This window comes from Canis lupus, chromosome 37, assembly GCF_003254725.2.
Source record: "Canis lupus dingo isolate Sandy chromosome 37, ASM325472v2, whole genome shotgun sequence".
Lineage (NCBI taxonomy): Eukaryota > Metazoa > Chordata > Mammalia > Carnivora > Canidae > Canis > Canis lupus.
In genome coordinates, this window is record NC_064279.1 from 11977130 (window position 1) to 11997537 (window position 20408).

The 20408-nt window shown below is 37.5% G+C and overlaps 1 protein-coding gene across 3 annotated transcripts in view; it reads left to right on the forward strand.

The window, feature by feature from the left end:
• Positions 1-20408, forward strand: part of FAM117B (family with sequence similarity 117 member B) — an 85686-nt gene that overhangs the window by 49428 nt on the left and 15850 nt on the right. For 2 of the 3 annotated variants that reach the window (XM_025441705.3, XM_025441702.3), the window contains exons 3-6: positions 5443-5535; positions 6512-6625; positions 18410-18553; positions 19877-20102. In XM_025441705.3, coding sequence (XP_025297490.1) covers positions 5443-5535; positions 6512-6625; positions 18410-18553; positions 19877-20102 — 577 coding nt within the window. The remainder of the gene's footprint in view (positions 1-5442; positions 5536-6511; positions 6626-18409; positions 18554-19876; positions 20103-20408) is intronic. The other variant, XM_025441703.3, reaches the window with a different exon arrangement.

A 20408-nucleotide genomic window follows, 5' to 3' on the forward strand; every position in this document is an offset into this window, starting at 1 on the left:
CTTTATCTCTCCTTCCATTTTGAATGAGAGCCTTGCTGGATAAAGTATTCTTGGTTGCATGTTCTTCTCATTTAGGACCCTGAATATATCCTGCCAGCCCTTTCTGGCCTGCCAGGTCTCTGTGGAGAGGTCTGCTGTTACCCTAATACTCCTCCCCATAAAAGTCAGGGATTTCCTGTCTCTTGCTGCTTTAAGGATCTTCTCTTTATCTTTGGAATTTGCAAGCTTCACTATTAAGTGTCGAGGTTTTGAACGGTTTTTATTGATTTGGGGGGGGGGGGGGAATCTCTCTATTTCCTGGATCTGAATGCCTGTTTCCCTTCCCAGATTAGGAAAGTTTTCAGCTAGGATTTGTTCAAATACATATTCTGGTCCTCTGTCCCTTTCGGCGCCCTCGGGAACCCCAATTAAACGTAGGTTTTTCTTCCTCAGGCTGTCGTTTATTTCCCTTAATCTATCTTCATGGTCTTTTAATTGTTTGTCTCTTTTTTCCTCAGTTTCCCTCTTTGCCATCAACTTATCTTCTACGTCACTCACTCGTTCTTCCACCTCGTTAACCCTCGTCGTTAGAACTTCTAGTTTGGATTGCATCTCATTCAATTGATTTTTAATTTCTGCCTCATTAGCTCTAAATTCTGCAGTCATGAAGTCTCTTGAGTCCTTTATGCTTTTTTCTAGAGCCACCAGTAGCTGTATAATAATGCTTCTGAATTGGCTTTCTGACATTGAATTGTAATCCAGATTTTGTAACTCTGTGGGAGAGAGGACTGTTTCTGATTCTTTCTTTTGAGGTGAGGTTTTCCTTCTAGTCATTTTGCTCAGTGCAAAGTGGCCAAAAGCAAGTTGTATTGGGAAAAGGAGAAAAAGAGAGGAGAGAAAGAAGGAAAGAAAAGAGAAAAAGCAAAACAGAAAGGAAGAAAAAAAAAAAAGAAGAAAAAGAGAAAGAAAAAGAAAGAAAGAAAAAAGGGTGGGGGAAGGAAACAAATCAAAAAGCAAAAAAAAAGAAAAAAAGAAAAAAAAAAAGAAAAAACACACGGGGGAGTATCTGCTTCTGTATACTTTAAGTCCCTTGACTTCCCCTGGAACTTGTCCGTCTAGCTGGTATTCTGGGGGAGGGGCCTGTTGTGCTGATTTTCAGGTGTTAGCACTTGGGGGAGCTGCTCTGCCCCCTGCCTGGTGCAGGGCTCAGTGGGGGTTGTTTACCCCGTGAGGCCCCAGGAGGAACAACCCCAGTGGCGGGGCCAGCTCTAGAGCCCTGGAGTCAGCTCCCACAGTAACTCCAGAGCTCTCTGTCTGCAGGGCCTGGAGGCTCCGGGGCGGGGCCGCTATCTGCTCAGCTCGGGGCAGGAGCGTCCTTGCTGTCCTGGGCCCTCCCAGCCTCTGCCTATCCCGGGGGAGGCGGGATCCTGGGCTGTGTCCCGGCGCCCTGTGCCCTGTGCCCTGCGCTGTTGGATTCGCGCTCCCGGCCTTGCAGCCCCCTCCACAGAGCCTCCGCCCAAGCCCCTCTGAGCTGCTCCCGGCCGCGCAGCCCCCTCCGCGGAGCCTCTTCCTCCGCCCGAGCCCGCCCGCCAGATCTGCTCCCGCCCCGCAGCCCCCTCCGCGGAGCCGCCCCGAGCCCCCCGAGCTGCTCCGGGTCCCGCCGTGCGCGCTGCAGCCCTTAGGGAGCTCGGCGCACTCTCCTGGGCACGCAGTTGCTCTGTTACTGTCCCGGGGAGCCCGAGGGCATCCCCGCCCTCCTGGGGTCCTGCTCCACCTCCCTGCGAGCCCCTTTCCACCCGGGAAGGTTGGTGCAGCTCCTGCTTCTCCGGGACGGGGCTCTCCTGTCCTGGGGACACTCGCCCCGGCCTCAGCCCGGCTCCTCGCGGGCCCCTCCCCCTTGGAGGCCTTTTGTTTCTTTATTTTTTCCCCGTCTTCCTACCTTGATAGAAGCGCGAACTCTTCTCACTGTAGCATTCCAGCTGTTCTCTCTTTAAATCTCAGGCCAAATTCGTAGATTTTCAGGATGATTTGAAGGTTATTTTGGTAATTTGGTGGGGACAGGTGATTTGGGGACCCTACTCTTCCGCCATCTTGCCCTTCCTCCTAGAAAAAACTTTTTGAGAGTAAGGACTGCTTTTTCCTTAACCCCAGTACCTAGTGCAGTGCCTGACACATTAATAGAGATGCTTGATAGTTTTCTAGTATAGAGTGCAAGACTGAACAAAATTAAAATATACTTGATTAAAACTCAATTTTACTTTTTTTTAAAAAAGATTTTATTTATTTATTCATGAGAGAGACACACACACAGAGGCAGAGACACAGGCAGGAGGAGACGCAGGCTGCATGCAGGGAGCCTGACGTGGGACTCGATGCCAGGACTCCAGGATCACACCCTGGGCCAAAGGCAGGCGCTAAACCACTGAGCCACCCAGGTATCCCCCAATTATACTTTTTTATTAACATCTAAGGGTGTCTTATAATAAAGCACAGCTTCTTAGTAGAACAAAGAAAGCAATTATCTTTTGAGTTAGGAATTTAAGTAAAGTTAGTGACTTTTTAAAGTATTTTTTCCTGTTTGAACATCTTATAACTGAAGTTAGTAAAGCTTGTCTATTGCTCTTCATGCTTGCTTTTATTTTTCTTGCTTAGTACTCTTGTCCTTATTATCTTAATTTATTCTTAACAAACCTATAGGAAACTTTTATATCCCTTTGATTTTCATTGAGTTAATTTTATACTTAATATATTTAGATTTCCCTAATTTAAAAATCTTTTTATTTAGAAAAAGTCTCATATATGGAAAAATTGCAAGAGGCATGCCTGGGTGGGTTAGTCAGTGGATCATCTGTCTTTGGCACAGGTCATGATCCCGGGATCCTGGGATCAAGCCCCATGTTGGGCGTCTGATCAGCAGAGAGCCTGCTTCTCTATCTCCCTTTGCCTGCCACTCCCCCTGCTTGTGTGTGCATGCTCTCTCCCCCACCCCGTCAAATAAAATATATTAAAAAAAGAAAAATTGCAAGAATAGATTAAACACCAGTAAACTCTTCACCTATATTCACCAGTAAACATTTTTATATATTTTTATTTTTTGGTGTAGATATAATTGCTTTTATTACTATTTGCTAATTGTTAGTAAGTTGCAGACATTCTAACCCTTTTCAGATACTTCAACATGTCTATGAACAAGGACTTAAAAACAATTACCAAGGATAATTACCAAATCTTTCAAGTTTCCTCAGTAATGTTCTCTGTGGTAATTTGTTCTGCAAGCCAGGATCCAGTCAAGAAACAGACATGGCATTTAGATGTTATGTTTCTTTAGTGTCCTTTAATCTGAAACAATTCCTTAGCCTTTTATATTTTTCCTTTTTTTCCTAACTTTGATATTGTTTAAGAGAGCAAGCTGGTATTTTTATTGAATATTCTTGAGACTGTCTTTTCACAATTAAATTCAAGTTATTACATTTTTGGCAAGAATACCATATATATGTTGTGTACATATTCTTCCACAACCTCCTTTTTCCTTAAGGACATTACTTATCCATATAGAAAGATTCTCCCTTTAAAGTCCTCTCCCCATCCCCATATATAAGGAGGTATTATTTTGAATAGGCTACATGTTTATCCTTATGGTGCAGCATCTAAGAGGTACAGAGTATATACAGTTAAGGAAGGATCTTCTTCCCATGAGGCAACCACTGTTATATTTCTTCTGTTATAGGGAGCCTTGAGTTTTTAACAATATCTCATAGAGATTATTATGAATTTCCTTATTTTTTATAGCCAAATAAGTATTCTGTTGAAAAGACACATCATTACTTTATTTAACAAATCCTCTATTTATATTGTCTAATCTTTTACTTGTAAAAAATGGTGCTACTGGGAATAATATGCTATCTCATTTTGTGCATAAAGATATGTATTTTGTACATTTGCATGATAAATTACAAAAGAAGGGTGAATGGAACAGTATGCATTTATAACTTCAACATAAGTTGTTTAGTCCCCTTCCATAAAGTCTGTACTAATTTACACTTCTACCAGCAGTGTTAGAGGGAGTATGATATCAAATCACACAATCTCAGTGAACTTTTAACTTGGATTTCTCTTATGGGTGAGATTGAGCATATTTTCATGTACTAAGAACTCATTTTATTTTTTCAGATGCAATGTCTTTAAAGTCTGGATTTTGTATAACCACTAAGTATTAAAAAAAAAAAAACTAAGTATTTATCATTTTTGAGGCTATACTTTGCAGATATGTAAAGCAAGCCTAGATATAGTATAGAAGTGAAGACTGTGGGCAGCCCCAGCGGCGCAGCAGTTTAGCGCCGCCTGCAGCCCGAGGCGTGATCCTGGGGACCTGGGATCAAGTCCCATGTCGGGCTCTCTGTGTGTAGCCTGCTTCTCCCTTTGCCTGTGTCTCTGCCTGTCTCTATATATGTCTGTCATGCATAAGTAAATAAAATCTAAAAAAAAAAAAAAAAAAAAAAAGTGAAGACTGAACTCCAGAGTCTTAGGTTTATATCTTGGCTTTGCCACTTCTTAGCTGTGAAACAATAAGCAACTTATCAAGCTTCCTTACCTGTAAAAATTGTAGAGCTTCACATATATTTTCAATCAGATAATACAGTGAAGACCTTTCACTGTACTTTCATAAAGCAAAGTTGCTTAGCACATAATAAGATCACAGGAATGTTAGCTGTTATTAGTATGTGTTTGCTCAATAAATGCTATGCCTATAATTATGTAAAAATAATAACCAAGCATTCATTAATAATAGAAATAAAGGAAATAGGCTAAAATAAAGTAACTGGTGCTGGAAGAATTTTGGGTCATTGTGTTATTTTAAATATTCTAGTACTTAATTTTCTTTGATAGGAATGTATTGTATAATAGAAAAGTATACTTTTTAGAAATGAAACTTTTTCAATTTTATTGAGATAAAATTGACATATACAGCACTGTAAAAGTTTTTGTACAGCATGTCTGGGAATACATTATGAAATGATTACCACAGTGAGTTTAGTTAACATCCAGTTATCTCATATAGTTAAAAAAAATTAAAAAAAAAATTTTTTTTCTTGTCATGAGAACTTTTAGGATCTACTCTTTTAGCAGTTTTCAAATGTACCATACAGCAGTATTAAGTATGGTCATCATATTATACATCTCCAGTACTTGTTATCTTATAACTAGAAGTTTGTACCTTTAGACTACTTTCATCCAATTCCCCCTCCAGTGCCTCACCAGTGCCTGCCTCTGATAACCACAAATCTGATCTCTTTTTCTCTGAGTTTTTTAGACTCTACATGTGATCATACGGTATTTTTCTTTATCTTCCTGACTTGTGTGATTGAGCATGATGTCCTCACGATGCATCCATCTTGTTGCAAATGTAGTATACATTTATTGTTAGATGGTTAACATATCCTTTCCGTCTTTTTCCCATTATAGACAGAGAGTGCATGGGCCGAAGAATACTCTGAAAAGAAGAAAGGGTCTCACAAACGTTCAGCGTCATGGGGCAGTACAGATCAACTTAAGGAGGTCAGGAAAATGGTTCCAAGGAAGGGGGTGTTGAAGTTTGATACCTTTCTTGGCTAGTTCCTTAAATCCTTCTTGGGCAGCAAGGATTTGTCAGTTTCCATTTTTTTGTGTTGGTTTTGTTTTTATCTTTTTGATTTGTTTACTTGAGAAATAATGGAAAATAGTTATTACATTGATTGGGTAAAGATTTGAATATGAGAAATGTACACATTACTTACCAGATTTATATGTCTTTTTCCTGTCTTTTTGTTTTATTAAATAAGAGTCCATGCCTGTTAACATAACCTGAGCGTGAGATGTGTAAAATTGTGATAATGTAACAAATTCACATTTATTACTTCTGCATATAATGGTAGTGTTTCTGAGATTCAGTAACACAATATAACCAAATTGATTATGGCCCTATGCTGATTACCCTTTTCTGTGCCTATAATTAGGACATTTGTACTTTTACATGTAACCTAGAAATAAAGATTTACTGAAGGAATACTATAGGATATTGATTGAAAGTGTTTCTTATGTAAAGATTGTGTCTGAATGCATTACATGGCTTGAATTGATGTCTAAATACTGTTTAATTTTTGGAGCTTTTGAAAGTTAGGTTTTTAAAGAAATCTAAGATGTGATTCATTTTTAGACAATGAGAATAAAGTTCATTATTTTTAAATTCTTTGTGAAAGCTATAATGTAATTTATTCTAAGTGTTGAAAACTTCATTGATTTAGTACTTGAGAAGCTTAAAGGCTCTTAACAGTGTTGGAACGTAATTTTGTTTCTCCCTAAAAGGAACATACATATGTATACACATATGTATGTGTATATATGTAAATTTTGTTCAATAAATAATTTTGTGATAGGATTTTAGAAGTCAAAAGATTTATTAAGGCTAAATTGTACTGGTTTTATTTTTCCAGCAAGGATATGTTTTATGTACCTTGGAAAACTCTGATGCGCTTTTTTTTTTTCCCCTTTGCAGATTGCAAAATTACGCCAGCAGTTACAAAGAAGTAAACACAGCAGTCGACATCATCGAGATAAAGAAAGACAATCCCCATTCCATGGCAACCATGCAGCTATTAACCAGTGTCAGGTAGGAGCACAAATACCACAAAATCCAAACAAGGGATTTGTTGTTTTCGGGTGATATGCTATTTTATAGGTAACTATTCAAGACAGAGATGTCCAAAAGCATTTTTGAAGCCATGATTACATACTGAATCAGCCTTAAAACACAAAACAAAACAAAAAACGCAGAATACTAAGTTGACAAATGATACTTTCCTTTAGTAATCTGTGATTTGACTTTTGGAAGGCATAGCTAATTACATATTTTTATTTACCATATTTTTGTCTTTATTGATTCAATATATTGAGACCGAATAATAGAGAGATCAGCATTGGCTGTAGAATCAGACCCTGGATGAGCAATCTGTTCTTTCTAAGTCTCAGTTTCCTCATCTGAAGATTGAGAATAATAATGATACGTCTAATAAAATATTTTAATGGGGGAAAACCTTTAACTGCTTTGATTCCTTTATTAGAACCCTATGAACTGCTCTTGATGGCTCACCCAGGGAACATTTCTCTTTAACTGATTTGCAATTGAATGGGGTCTCTTGGCAAAAGAGCAAAAAAAATTTGCCAACCCTTTCTATAGGTTGATAGCTTCTGATAACCGACTATGTCTGGATTTTTCCAAGAGAAAGTGTAAGTAGAGGTATATTTTTTTTCAAATTAAATTTGCCCTTAAATATTGATATATGGGTCAAATTTGATTTCATAAATTTATGGTTTGGTTATAGTTTCTAATAGCTTTTGTCCATTTATAAGGAATTTTAATTATAAAATGTGAATACACACTAAATACATTTAAAAACCTAAACAAACTAGATTTACATTTGGAGAAATAGAAAATGAAAAGTGACAAAAAATGAAAAATTTGAATAGACTAATAACTGTCAAAACTGGAATACTAATTAAAAACCAAACTCCTAGGGGCTCCTTGGTGGCTCAGTCATTTAAGCATCTGCCTTAAAAAAAAAAAAAAAAAAAAAAAAAAGCATCTGCCTTTGGCTCAGATCATGATCTCAGGGTCCTGGAATCAAGCCCTGCATTGGGCTCTCTGCTCAGTGAGGAGTCTGCTTCTCCCTCTGCCTCTGCCCCTGCTTGTGCTCTGTCACTCGCTCTCTGTCAAATAAATAAAATCTTAAAAAAATTTTTTTTAACCCTCCCAAAACCCAAATTCCTTCACTTTCAAAAGATTCAGATGGTAGTATAGGTGAATTTGCCAACCTTATACTCCCTCTAATTTATCCATTAATAATTTGTATGTACTTCTAAGAGACAAGGCCACTTTGTATCTCCCAACTCCTTTTTATTACCAAGTAGAATACAAATTAGATTTAACTTTATTGAATTAAGTGACTTAATTCAATAAAGTTTAGGAGTTTTTAGGAGTTAATAAGTTTTAGGAGTTAATAAGTTTCTGAAGTGAGTTTTTCTTTAAGATTTTGTTTATTTACTCATGAGAGACACACAGAGAGAGGTAGAGACATAGGCAGAGGGAGAAGCAGGCTCCCTATGGGAATCCTGATGCAGGACTCAATTCCATGACCCCGGGATCATGCCCTGAGCTGAAGGCAGATGCTCAACCACTGAGCCACCCAGGTGTCCCTGAAGTGATTTTTTTTTTTTAAGTTGTGTTAAAATCAGCAATTAAAGTAGTAAAATTATCCAAAATTTTCCTTTTTTCCCCTTCTTATAAGTTGAATTTGCTTAATAACATTATTGGAGTTTGCATAAAATTCATGTTTCTTTTTTTTAAGTTTTATTTTTTTTAAGATTTTATTTATTTATTCATGAGATACATACACACAGAGAGAGAGAGAGAGAGAGAGAGGCAGAGACACAGGCAGAGGGAGAAGCAGGCTCCATGCAGGGAACCCGACGTGGGACTGATCCTGGATCTCCAGGATTAGGCCTTGGGCTGAAGGCAGCGCTAAACCTCTGAGCCACCAGGGCTGCCCAAAATTCATGTTTAAAACATACCTCCCAGAGAAGGTAAGGGCTAGAAAATAGAGTAACTTAAAAAATCAATTTATGTAACTTGAGTTTGTATACTTGACACACCAAACATCTTGAATACTTGACTTGTTTTTTGAGTGCTAATAGCCAACCAAAGATCAAGCACATGTTCATCATGAAAGCTATGACAGTGGTATTCATGTTGAATTGAAACTTTCAGGACAACCCGGGTGGCTCAGCGGTTTAGTGCCGCCTTCGGTCCAGGGCCTGATCCTGGAGACCCAGGATTGAGTCCCATGTTGGGCTCCCTGCATTGGAGCCCACTTCTCATTCTGCCTGTGTCTCTGCCTCTCTCTCTCTGTGTCTCTCATGAATAAATAAATTTTAAAAAATTTCAGACCATGGAATGTGAAAATATTATTAAGTTATGGGTATGTCTTTGTTTTAGTTCATTCTTTCTCTAGTGGAGAAAACTACCACTTTGAGATTTGTGTATTTTTTGAGGTCATTCCTCTATTCATGGAACATTTATTAAATATCTGCCATATGGTTCATACTATAGTACTCATTAGGGGATGCAGCGATAAGTATTGGGGCTTGCCCCTCACCAAGTCTCAGCTAGATATAAGTAAACAGTCATTGCACAGTGTAATGAATGTGTTGATAGTGTTTGGGAGAATTTACACTGTTACAGAAGGAGTATTTTCCTTGAAGCTCTGGAGCCATCTATAGAGGCTTGTCAGAGAAAGTAGTGTTTAAGTGGATCCCTGAAAGCTGATTTAGCCAGTCTTCTAGAGGTGGAAGATAACGTAGGAGTTATAGTAAGAAATTAGGCTAGAGAGTTAAATAGCAGCCAAATCTAAATGTCTTCCTGTCTTAGTTGTTAAGAAGTTAGGACTTTGTCCTAGAGGCACCAGAGAACTATTTTTTTAAATGCAGGGGATTGATGCTAGTAGTGGTCATTATGAGTCCAGACTAGAGAATGAGTTTGGAAGAGGACAAGATTAGAGGCAGGAAAACCATTTAAGAAGAGGGTTTATAATCGAAGTAAATGATGGTGGCCTAAAATAGATAGTATGTGCTTACAATATGGCAAACACTCTACTCAGCTTTTGTATGTATTATTAACACTTAATCATTTTTGAGGTGGGGGTTGTTACTGTCCTCACAGACAAGGAAATTAAGGCCAAGAGAATTTAGGAACCTTGTTCTAGGTCATATGAAACAAAGCTAGTATTCTAACCCAGGCATTTTGACTTCAGAGTCTGAGTCTTTAAAATCTATATTAGCTGATGATTGATGAGAAGGGAATGATGGAGGGATGCCTAGGTGGCTCAGTGGTTAAGCATCTGCCTTTGGCTCAGGGTATGGTATGATCCTGGAGTCCTAGAATTGAGTCCCACATCAGGCTTCCTGCATGGAGCCTGCTTCTTCCTCTGCTGTGTCTCTGCCTCTCCCTGTCTCATATGAATAAATAAAATCTTAAAAAAAAAAAGAGAAAGGAATGTTGGAGAGGTAGGAGTAAAAGGGTAATGCCAATTCTTGCCTTTAAAACATGAGTTGGGATCCCTGGGTGGCGCAGCGGTTTGGCGCCTGCCTTTGGCCCAGGGCGCGATCCTGGAGACCCGGGATCGAATCCCACATCAGGCTCCCGGTGCATGGAGCCTGCTTCTCCCTCTGCCTGTGTCTCTGCCTCTCTCTCTCTCTCTCTCTATCATAAATAAATAAAAAAAAAATTAAAAAAAAATAAAATCTAAAACATGAGTTAAGGGCAGTTCGGGTGGCTCAGCGGTTTAGTGCCGACTTCAGCCCAGGGCATGATCCTGGAGACCTGGGATTGAGTCCCATGTCAGCCTCCCTGCATGGAGCCTGCTTCTCCCTCTGCCTGTGTATCTGCCTCTCTCTCTCTCTCTCTCTCTCTCTCTCTCTCTGTCTCTCATGAATAAATAAAACATTTTAAAAAATAAAAAAATAAAACATGAGTTAAAAAATGCATCCACCTACTTCATACCATGTACAAAAATGGCTTAAAATGGATCAAAGACCTAAATGTAAGAGCTAATACTGAAATCTCTTAAATGGAAGCATAGGCATAAATGTGGAGTTGGATTAGGCAATGGTTTGTTAGGCATGACACCAAAAGTACAAGGAAAAAGTAGATAAATTGGATTTTATCAAAATTAAAACCTTGTGCTTCAAAGGACTCTACCAAAAAAGTGAAAATATAACCAACAAAGTAGGTATTTGCAAATCATATTATTTGATAAAACATGTATTTAGGGATGCCTGAGTGGCTCAGTGGTTGACTGTCTGCCTTCGACTCAGAGTGTGATCCTGACTCAGAGTGTGATCCCAGAAGCTGGGATTGAGTCCCACATCAGGCTTTCAGCAGGGAGCGTGCTTCTCTCTGCCTTTCTCTCTCTCTGTCTCTCATGAATAAATAAATAAATCTTTAAAAAAAACCAACAACACCTGTATTTAGAATATATAAAGAATTCTTATGGCTCAGTAATAAAAAGATAACCCAATTTTAAAACGGGCAAAGGATCTAAATAGTTCTCTGAAGAAGATATACAGCTAGCCAACTAAGCACGTAAATAGATCTCCACTGTCATTCCCTGTTCAATAGGGAAATGCAATTAAGAATTTTAGTGAGATAATACTTTATACTTACTAGGATGGCTAAAATTAAAAAGACTGCTAAGTGTTAGAGAGGATGTGGAGACATTAGAACTTTGTATATTGCTGATAGGAATATAAGGTGGTGCATCCACTTTGGAAAATAGTCTGGCTGCTTCTCAAAAAGGCTAAACATAGGTTTATTATATGATTCAGCACTTCCTCTCCAAGGTATGTACCCAAGAGAATTGAAGACCTATGTTCACATAAAAACTTGTACACAGGGGTGCCTGGGTGGCTTAGTTGGTTGAGCGTCTGACTCTTGGTTTCACCTTAGGTCATGATCTCATGGGTCATGGGATGGAGCCTTGCATCAGGTTCCATGCTTCTTGTAGAGTCTGCTTGAGATTCTCTCTCTCTCTCTCCCCCTCTGGCTCTCCTACCACTTGCACATGCTGTCTCTCTTTCAGTCTGTCTCTCTGTAAAGTAAATCTTTAAAAACAAAACAAAACAAAAACTTGTACACAATGTTCATAGCAGCATAGCTCATAATATTTGGAAACAGCCCAGATGTTTATCAACCAATGAATGGATAAATATAATGTATATCCAAAGAGTGGGATATTACCCAGTCATAAAAAGAGAGTACTGATGCATGCCACAGTATGGGAAATCTTGAAAACATTATGCTAGGTGAAAGGAGCCAGACACAAAAGAACACATATGATACCTCTTAAATGTCCAGAATAGGCAAACCTGAGGAGACAGATTATAGATTGGTGGTTGCCTGTTGCTGGGAGGCTTGAGTGGAAATGAAATGATTGCTAATCGGTGAGGGATTTTTTTTTTTTAGTGTTTTCTAAAATTAATTGTAATGGTTGTACAACTCTGTTCAATAATCATTAAAACAAAAATTTTATACTTTAAATGAGTGAATGGTATGGTATTGTGAATTATTTTTCAGTAAGCTCTTATAAAAAATATCTACCAATCAACATTAAAAACAAATACATAAAATACAAATATACTTGTTTGGAAATAATAGATGTTAAAAACTAAAAATTAAGCTGGAATGTCATGTAGCAGTAAAGAGAGTGTATACAGGTGCTCTGAGATCAGACTGTTTAGGTTAGATTTGGGTCCTGCCACTTGCTAATAACTACGTGAAGTTTCTCAGCTTCTCTGCATTATAGTATTCTCTGTTTCTTGTATTGTCCTAAGGATTAAATGGGATAGAGTATTACGAACTCTTCATACAATTCTTGGTACATAATAATTGATCAGTAAATCTTAGGCCATTTAAAGTAGGACCTAATATAAAAGAAGCAATGAACCAGTTGGGTTTTTTACCAGGCTTTTCTGTCAATTTTTTTTATTGAACTTATCTTTTTTTTTTAAAGATTTTATTTTATTTTTTTTATTTATTCAGAGAGAGAGAGCGAGAGGCAGAGACACAGACAGAGGGAGAAGCAGGTTCTGTGCAGGGAGCCCGACGTGGGACTCGATCCCGGGTCTCCAGGATCACACCCCAGGCTGCAGGCGGCGCTAAACCGCTGAGCCACTGGGGCTGCCCTGAACTTCTCTTTTAAAGCTTTATTTTTTTAAAAATTTGGGCTATATTTTATTTGTTTTTATATTTATTTTTATTTTTTAAAGTAATCTCTACACCCAGCATGGGGCTCAGACTCATGACTGCAAAATCAAGAGCTGCATGCTTTATTGACTGAGCCAGTCAAGCTCCCCTAAACTTTTATTATTAAAAGTATTTTTGGGATCCCTGGGTGGCGCAGCGGTTTAGCGCCTGCCTTCAGCCCAAGGCGCAATCCTGGAGACCCGGGATCGAATCCCACGTCGGGCTCCTGGGGCATGGAGCCTGCTTCTCCCTCTGCCTGTGTCTCTGCCTCTCTCTCTCTCTCTCTGTGTGACTATCATAAATAAATAAAAATAAAAATAAAAGATTTAAAAATAAATAAATAAAAGTATTTTTATGCTTGTCACAGAAATTTTAGAAACAAAAAATACCAAATAGAAAAATTCTATCTTAATAAAGGTGTTATTTTTTAAAAAATAAAATAGAAAAAAATCATCCATAGTGTCATCCTCTTAAAGACATTTTCTTCTGTATTTTTTTCTTTGCATTCCATGTCGAGATCATACCGTATTTCCTTTATATTTGTTTTTTGGTATTTAGCATGGAAAAATGTTAGTTATTACAGATGCTTCAGGAACATTTTTAATATTTCAGATTCTGTAGAGCATTTCCCAAATTTCGGCCATTTAATTGGGTCCAGTGTCTGTGTGCTTAAAGCTTTTTCATGTATTTTTACTTTTCTAGGGCATAGATTTCCCATTATTTGATTCAGAAGTTTGTATATTTTGGAGGAGGGATCTTTGATTTTTCTTTTGACAGGCTTTCCAAGTTATTACAATTTTTTGTTTGTATTTCATGATATTGTAAATTACTTTTACTGGGGAAATTCCTTTAGTATTTATTTTATTTTATTTATTTTATTTTATTTTATTTTATTTTATTTTATTTTATTTTATTTACTCATGAGAGAAACACACACAGAGAGAGAGGTGGAGACACAGGCTGAAGGAGAAGCAGGCTCCGCAGGGAGCCCGATGCGGGACTCGATCCTGGGATTCCAGGATCACAATCTGGGCCAAAGGCAGACGCTAAACCTCTGAGCCACCCAGGGATCCCCTCCTTTATTATTTCTTAACAATCAAAGGACAGTATTGCTTTTCTGATAATAGTATAGATTATAACCACTAGTTAACAAAAGGTCTTTTTCTTGTGCTTACAATGGATTTATTATAGTTAGAGAAGAATTCTCACATACTTTTTTGAGTGGTTCTTTCCCTGGAAATTCAAGGGGCAGTTATTTGTTATGAGGAATAAATGCTGCAAAGTTTCTTAGAAGACAGTCTTTCACATTTCATTGGTTTCCAAAACTGACAAAGCCCTCAGATGCTTAAAATGTCATATTCTTAAGGAGCATTTCAAGAATACTTTCAGTATAAAATATAGCCAACACATTTCAGAATTGTTTGGGGATGAGAATCAGATGTTAGTAACAGGAGAGTGGGAGATGCCAGCATCTTCACAACCACATAAATTAATTTATAATATATATAAATTATATTTATATATAATTTTTATCTGAGGAATGAGCATTGTACTTTAAAAATGAAAATTGCTGCTCTGCACTGGAATCTTCATATGCCAGTCTGGGATGTGATTGCTATTCTTAAATTTTTAAAGATTTTGCCACTTAGAAATCAAGAGTAGGTATTTCTGCCGCATCCTTTATTAAAGAGCCTAGCTGCAGTTTAGAACTAAGAGGTGGATTCCAGATGAGAGACAGTGATTGCTGAAGGACAGAACTAAAGTCATAGTGACAGGACAGAAGGGATCAGGGCCTTGTGGAAGCCCCAGTTCAAGTCCTTAAGATAGGAAAGCTTTTTTTTCTGATGTGTTCTAATGTTTTTTCCTCCTCCTTCTTTTTCTTTTTTTTTTTTTTTTCTTTTTTCTATTCTAAGCATCAGTTTTCCCCTCCCTTTTGTTATGTTGGGCTCATATTTGTTATGTTCTGGCACATATTTCTCTCATAGATCTCTGTTGAATTGCTGAACAGATCTTTTTCTATCCTACTTGCCTCTTAAGGCATATGTTTATTTCTTTGAAAATTGAAATCTGTATTTCTTCTCTCTATTCATCTACTGCTTCAGTGGATATTCCTATCTTTTCTAACTCTGTTGTACACGGTCTTACCCCCACACTTTGAAACAGGTATTAAGTTTTAATATAGATTGGTCTTAGAAGATACAGTATTGGCCAAACCTTTTGCTTTTCTTTCTTTGTTGGCTAACTCTGTTTTTAGACAGAATTTGATATTGTTCTTTTTTTTTTTTTTAAGATTTTATTTATTAGAGAACGAGTGGGGTGGGTGGGAGAGGGAGAGCGAGCGAGAAGCAGACTTTCTGCTGAACGGGGAGCCCAATGAAGGGCTCAGTTCCCGAACCCTGAGATGACCCAAGCTGAAGGCAGATGCTTTAACTGACTGAGCCACCCCACCTCAGGCAGAATTTGATGTTTAAACTGTAATGTTATATAGACATATGGAGAATGTAAATGGAAAAATAAAACTTTAAAATGGTGATTCATCTAATTAAAACCCTTAATTGATTGGAAAATATTCTGATTTGAAGAAAAAGAAACAAAAGCTGAGAAAATAGGAGATCTTGTTCTTGATGTTTCCAAAGGACAGGGAGATTTTACCTTAGTACAGTGAACTTTTAATCTTTCAGAGCTGTCTAAAGATGATCTCTCAGTTAATATGATAACTCACTTATATTTGCATATATTGATTTATATTTAGAAGTACAGATTTTATTACAGAAACATATAGGTATAGAAAAATAAATTATATGCCACATGCATGTAAAATTCCTTAAGAGTCCTTGAAATGAAGCATGGAAGTTTAAGTATAAGGATTTTTTTTTTAAAGATATTTTAGAGTATGGTTTATGTGAGGAATAAAACCAGAGGCCTATTACCTTCTATTTCTGGAACAATAATAGTATGTTTAAATGAGGAAAATCTTTCCCAAGCAGTTTTAGTGGATTATTTTTCCTATAATCCTGTAACTATTTAAATTAATTATAGTTGAACCTTTGCTTCATTTACCTAAAATGCTGTGTGAACCTTAGGCAGTTTTTTTCTTTTCCTTCTTTTTTTTTTTTTTCCTTTGCTTTAAATAGATTAAACTATTGGTAAATACTTGCTGTTTAGACTATATTTGAGAAAAACTTACCAGCTATGTAGAGCATGACTCCTTAGCTATTTTGACAAGCAGTAACTAGGTGTACAATTGGTTATGACACTGGTAGGTTTCTATGTATGTGCATATCCCAACATAACAGCCAGAAACCTTAAGCTTTCTGTTCTTAAGATATTTATGGTTCTACAATCCAAGAAGGGGGACGCCTGGGTGGCTCAGTGGTTTCAGCGTCTGCCTTGGCTCAGGGCGTGATCCTGGAGTCCCGGATCGAGTCCCACATCGGGCTCCCTGCATGGAGCTTGCTTCTCCCTCTGCCTGTTTCTCTGCTTCTCTCTGTGTGTCTCTCATGAATAAATAAACAAAATCTTAAAAAAAAAAAATCCAAGAGGGTCAACATTTTATAAAAATCTTGTCAGAGCATCTTCTCTTTCTATTCTCCTTCTTCAATTCTGTAATTTAACAGTTTTAAACCAAATACATATCTGGGAGTGCCCTGAAAATGGCATCCAGTGCAAGCTATTTGTTTTGTTTGTGACATTGAGAAAAGAAAATTAAGCTTAAGAGTTAAAAAAAAATCTATTTGTGAATATATACTAACCCCTGAGATCTTTCTTGGTCTGTACCAGTTTTCTGCCATTATTTGTTGACGCAGGAAGTGTTTAGTTATAGGTAGGATGAGTGTGTGATAGAAATGTTCTAATACACTCTCCACTCCAGACTAGTTGAGCTATAGATTTCTTTAACCTCTAACTGTCTTAGTCGGAATCTGTTTCCTGTCACCTATTTCCTTTCTTATATTAGATCAGGTCCCCATTCTTATGTTACCTTAATTATTTCCTTATAGCCCCCATCTCCAAGTAATAGCCACATTGGGGTTAGAGCTTCAGCACAGGAATTTTAAAAGGAGGATGCAGACTTTCAGTTCATAGCACTAGCCTTGTTGAACAAGCATCATGTCTGATCCAGACTCTATTTTAGGCAGTGGCAGTAAGGAGATGCCTAAGAGGCAACATTACTTACTCTTGGGCCCCCAACTCTCACTTTCTCTGCACGGAACATGGGAAACACTGCAACCCACCTCAGAGAGAGTGGTCCTGACAATGAAATGAGAGGACATGTGGTGTCTGGCCCACAGTGGATGGATGCTCAGTAAACAGTAGCTACAACTTTTATTTTGTGTTCTCCCTATTATGTATTTTATTCTTAAAACACTTTGTCTTTTCGCAGTCTTTTTCAAGTATCATTTTCTTCTAGTAGTATCTTCTGACTTCCCCCCTTTCTAGTCCCTCTGTTCCCCAATCTTCTCTCCATACCCTCACGTTTCTCATTATCTATTCCCTCTTCACTTCCATCCCTTCTTTGTCTGCTCCAGATTGAAGCATCCTCTTGGCATTTTTCTCACAAATTTTCCAAGGACAGAGACTTGCCTTTTCCAGGGATTGTTGTGTTATGCTTATTTTTAGAAAAAAAAATTTATAAAGGTGAGCAGGAATGAAAGAGGAGAAATGCAGGTTTAACACTAAGTTAGTTTTATATCAGACAACAGGCTTATACCCATTGAATGGGAACTAGTGATGATTGGAGGCCCTATTACCTTTGTCTCCTTGCCCATCTTCCCCTGAAAGAGGTTTTTCAAAGAAACCTCCCTAAATGTAGGATGGGTTAATTATATTTCTTTACTAGATAGCAGGACAATATGCAGAATGATCTTCTGGCACACTGTTGCTGTTAACTTTAGCAGATACCTCTGTAATTTTTGTTTCATATTTTACTTCAAGTATCTTGTCAGGAAACTATGTAATATCCTTTAATTATGTAATCAGTTATTTCTTTTCAAAAATAATACTATGCCAGTGGCAAAAGAGAAAAATGAATTATATCATTTTCTTTCCTTAACAAAACATATTAAAATCATCACAGTGGAAGAATAAATAAATTTCACAGGCAAGTTCTTCTCATTTCTGCATTCTCGCTGTTGTATGTGGACTTTGGAACTGATTTTGTTTTTTCCAAACAAAATTTTATGTCTTTGATAAATCACCTTTTGAAAATTTTCTTTCCTGGAGTTTAGGTAATTGGAGCACTAGAAGACTTTTAAGTTACGTTCTAAAAATCTGAACTCTGTTACAGTCCTAGAAGAATTTCTGGGATTGACGTTCTTTTAATATTTTCCTTTATCCCTACTCTCTTTACAGTCTTCATAGTTGTGAATAAACTTCTGAAATTCTACCTTGATAGTCTGAAGCTTTTACTTTAAATTATGTTTTGTGTATACTGAGGAGTGTTTGATTACTCATGCTTTTTGTGAGGCCTATAAACTAAATTTTGATATATTTCAGAGTTATTCAGGTCAGCAGGAATTATGCTTCAAACCGGAAAATTAAAAGGTAACATATTAAAGCTCTCTTTTCTCTCCTCTACTGTTTTTTTTTTTTTTTCTTCAGGCTCCTGTTCCAAAGAGTGCACTTATTCCAGTAATTCCCATCACTAAATCAACAGGCTCCCGGTTCCGGAATAGTGTGGAAGGATTGAATCAGGAGATTGAAATAATAATTAAAGAGACTGGAGAAAAGGAAGAACAACTTATAGTAAGTAATCTTGTATCTTAAAATTGTCCTTTCACGTTAACTGTTCTAATTATTTAAAAAGTTACAATTTCATTTTCCATATTTACTTAGGTTTCTTCCTTCTCGTTGAGAGAGAATGAAAATTTGTCTCTTTTGGAAAACTTTGACCTTGGCAAGTGAATGAAAAGTTTTCATTTCTTTGCATCTCATAGAGACAACTGATATGACTTAAGTTTAGATCCTTGAACAGAAACTACTTTTTGTTTATCCATATTTAAAAATCATTAGACAGGTGATAACACTTCTCATTTACTATAACTCCATGTAACAAAATTTAAATTGCACATTTGTTGGGGAGGGAGGGATGTGACTTCAAATACTTTCTAAACGTGAATCTACTTGTTCCCTCTTGTTTGTGAAGTACTATTTGGTTGACTTTATGATCATGAAGTGCAGTTCTGCTTACCTATAATGCACATAAGACATAAGAATGATTCATACATAAGACACAGTGAGAAAATTTCCTATTTATATTTAAAAGCATGTCACAGAGTATATTTAAGCTTTCATTCTTCAGTGAAAGAGGAATCGGGGAGTTTGAAATAGTATTTTATTGATGCTTAAGATCCTCTCTGTGAAGATTAAAGGTTGGTTTAGCTTGGAGGAGACACAACTTCCCACACCCTCTTGTCCATATACTGCATGATGGGAGTAACCCCCTGAAATAATAAAGATAAATGAACCAAAGGTGTATGGGGAGCTGGTTTTCCTATTAAGTGAGCCACACAAGATTTCCTCTAAATGTTCTCCTTGATTTCCCCCTATAACCATTGCTACCATTAACGTTTCCCTTATTTAGGAAGGTATCTTTGGAAAAACTTTCTCAGGGAGATGTAGGCAGGGGAGAAGGTAACAGGACCTGTCATCAGGTATCTCTAGTTCATATAATGGATGACATTCTCTTCTAATATGGAACCTAGTGTTATGCCTAGATTCCTCCTTTCTCTTTTACCATGGCAGTACTTGACAATTTTAAAAATATTTAGAACATGATAACTAATTCATTGAAATTTATCATTCAGGAAGCATTGAACACCTGTCCTGTGACTAACCCTAGGAATACAGTCTTTGCATTTGCTGCTCTGTGTTCAGTAGGGCAGTCACATTAGACAGGAATGTCACTGATGGTGCAACACAAAGGCTTTTTTCTCGTTAGACTTAATAAGTGGGGCATTTCTGACCTGTGAGTCATCTGGAACAATAGGGGAAGGTTGATATTAGGTGCATTTCTGGTGAATTTCAAAATTGATGATAAATACACATGTTTTTAAAATTTTATAACAGCCACAAGATATTCCAGATGGCCATCGTGCACCTCCCCCGCTGGTACAGAGAAGTAGCAGCACACGCAGCATTGACACGCAGACCCCCGGGGGTGCCGACAGGGGAAGCAATGATAGCAGCCGCTCTCAGTCTGTGTCGCCCACGTCCTTCCTCACCATCTCAAATGAAGGTAGCGAAGAGAGCCCTTGTTCAGCTGATGACCTGCTTGTTGATCCCAGGGATAAAGGTACAATGCGGAGGGACTTGTTACCAGATAAAGGAGTACCACCTACTGTATCATTCATTCTGTTCATTTTGTAATAGAACAGACACACTTAAGGCCACTAACGTAATTACTTTGACATGCATTCTTAACATAGATTTTTAAAAATTTAAGTGCAGAACAGTTTTACTATAGTGCTCAAGTGATGGTCTAGTTGGGTCGACTTTTGTTTGTAATTTTTCTTTTTCTTCACTTGTTAATGCAAGTTCCTTATTAGTGAGAGACATTCTTTTGGTATAAATGAACATTTGTCTTGAAAAGCACTTTGTT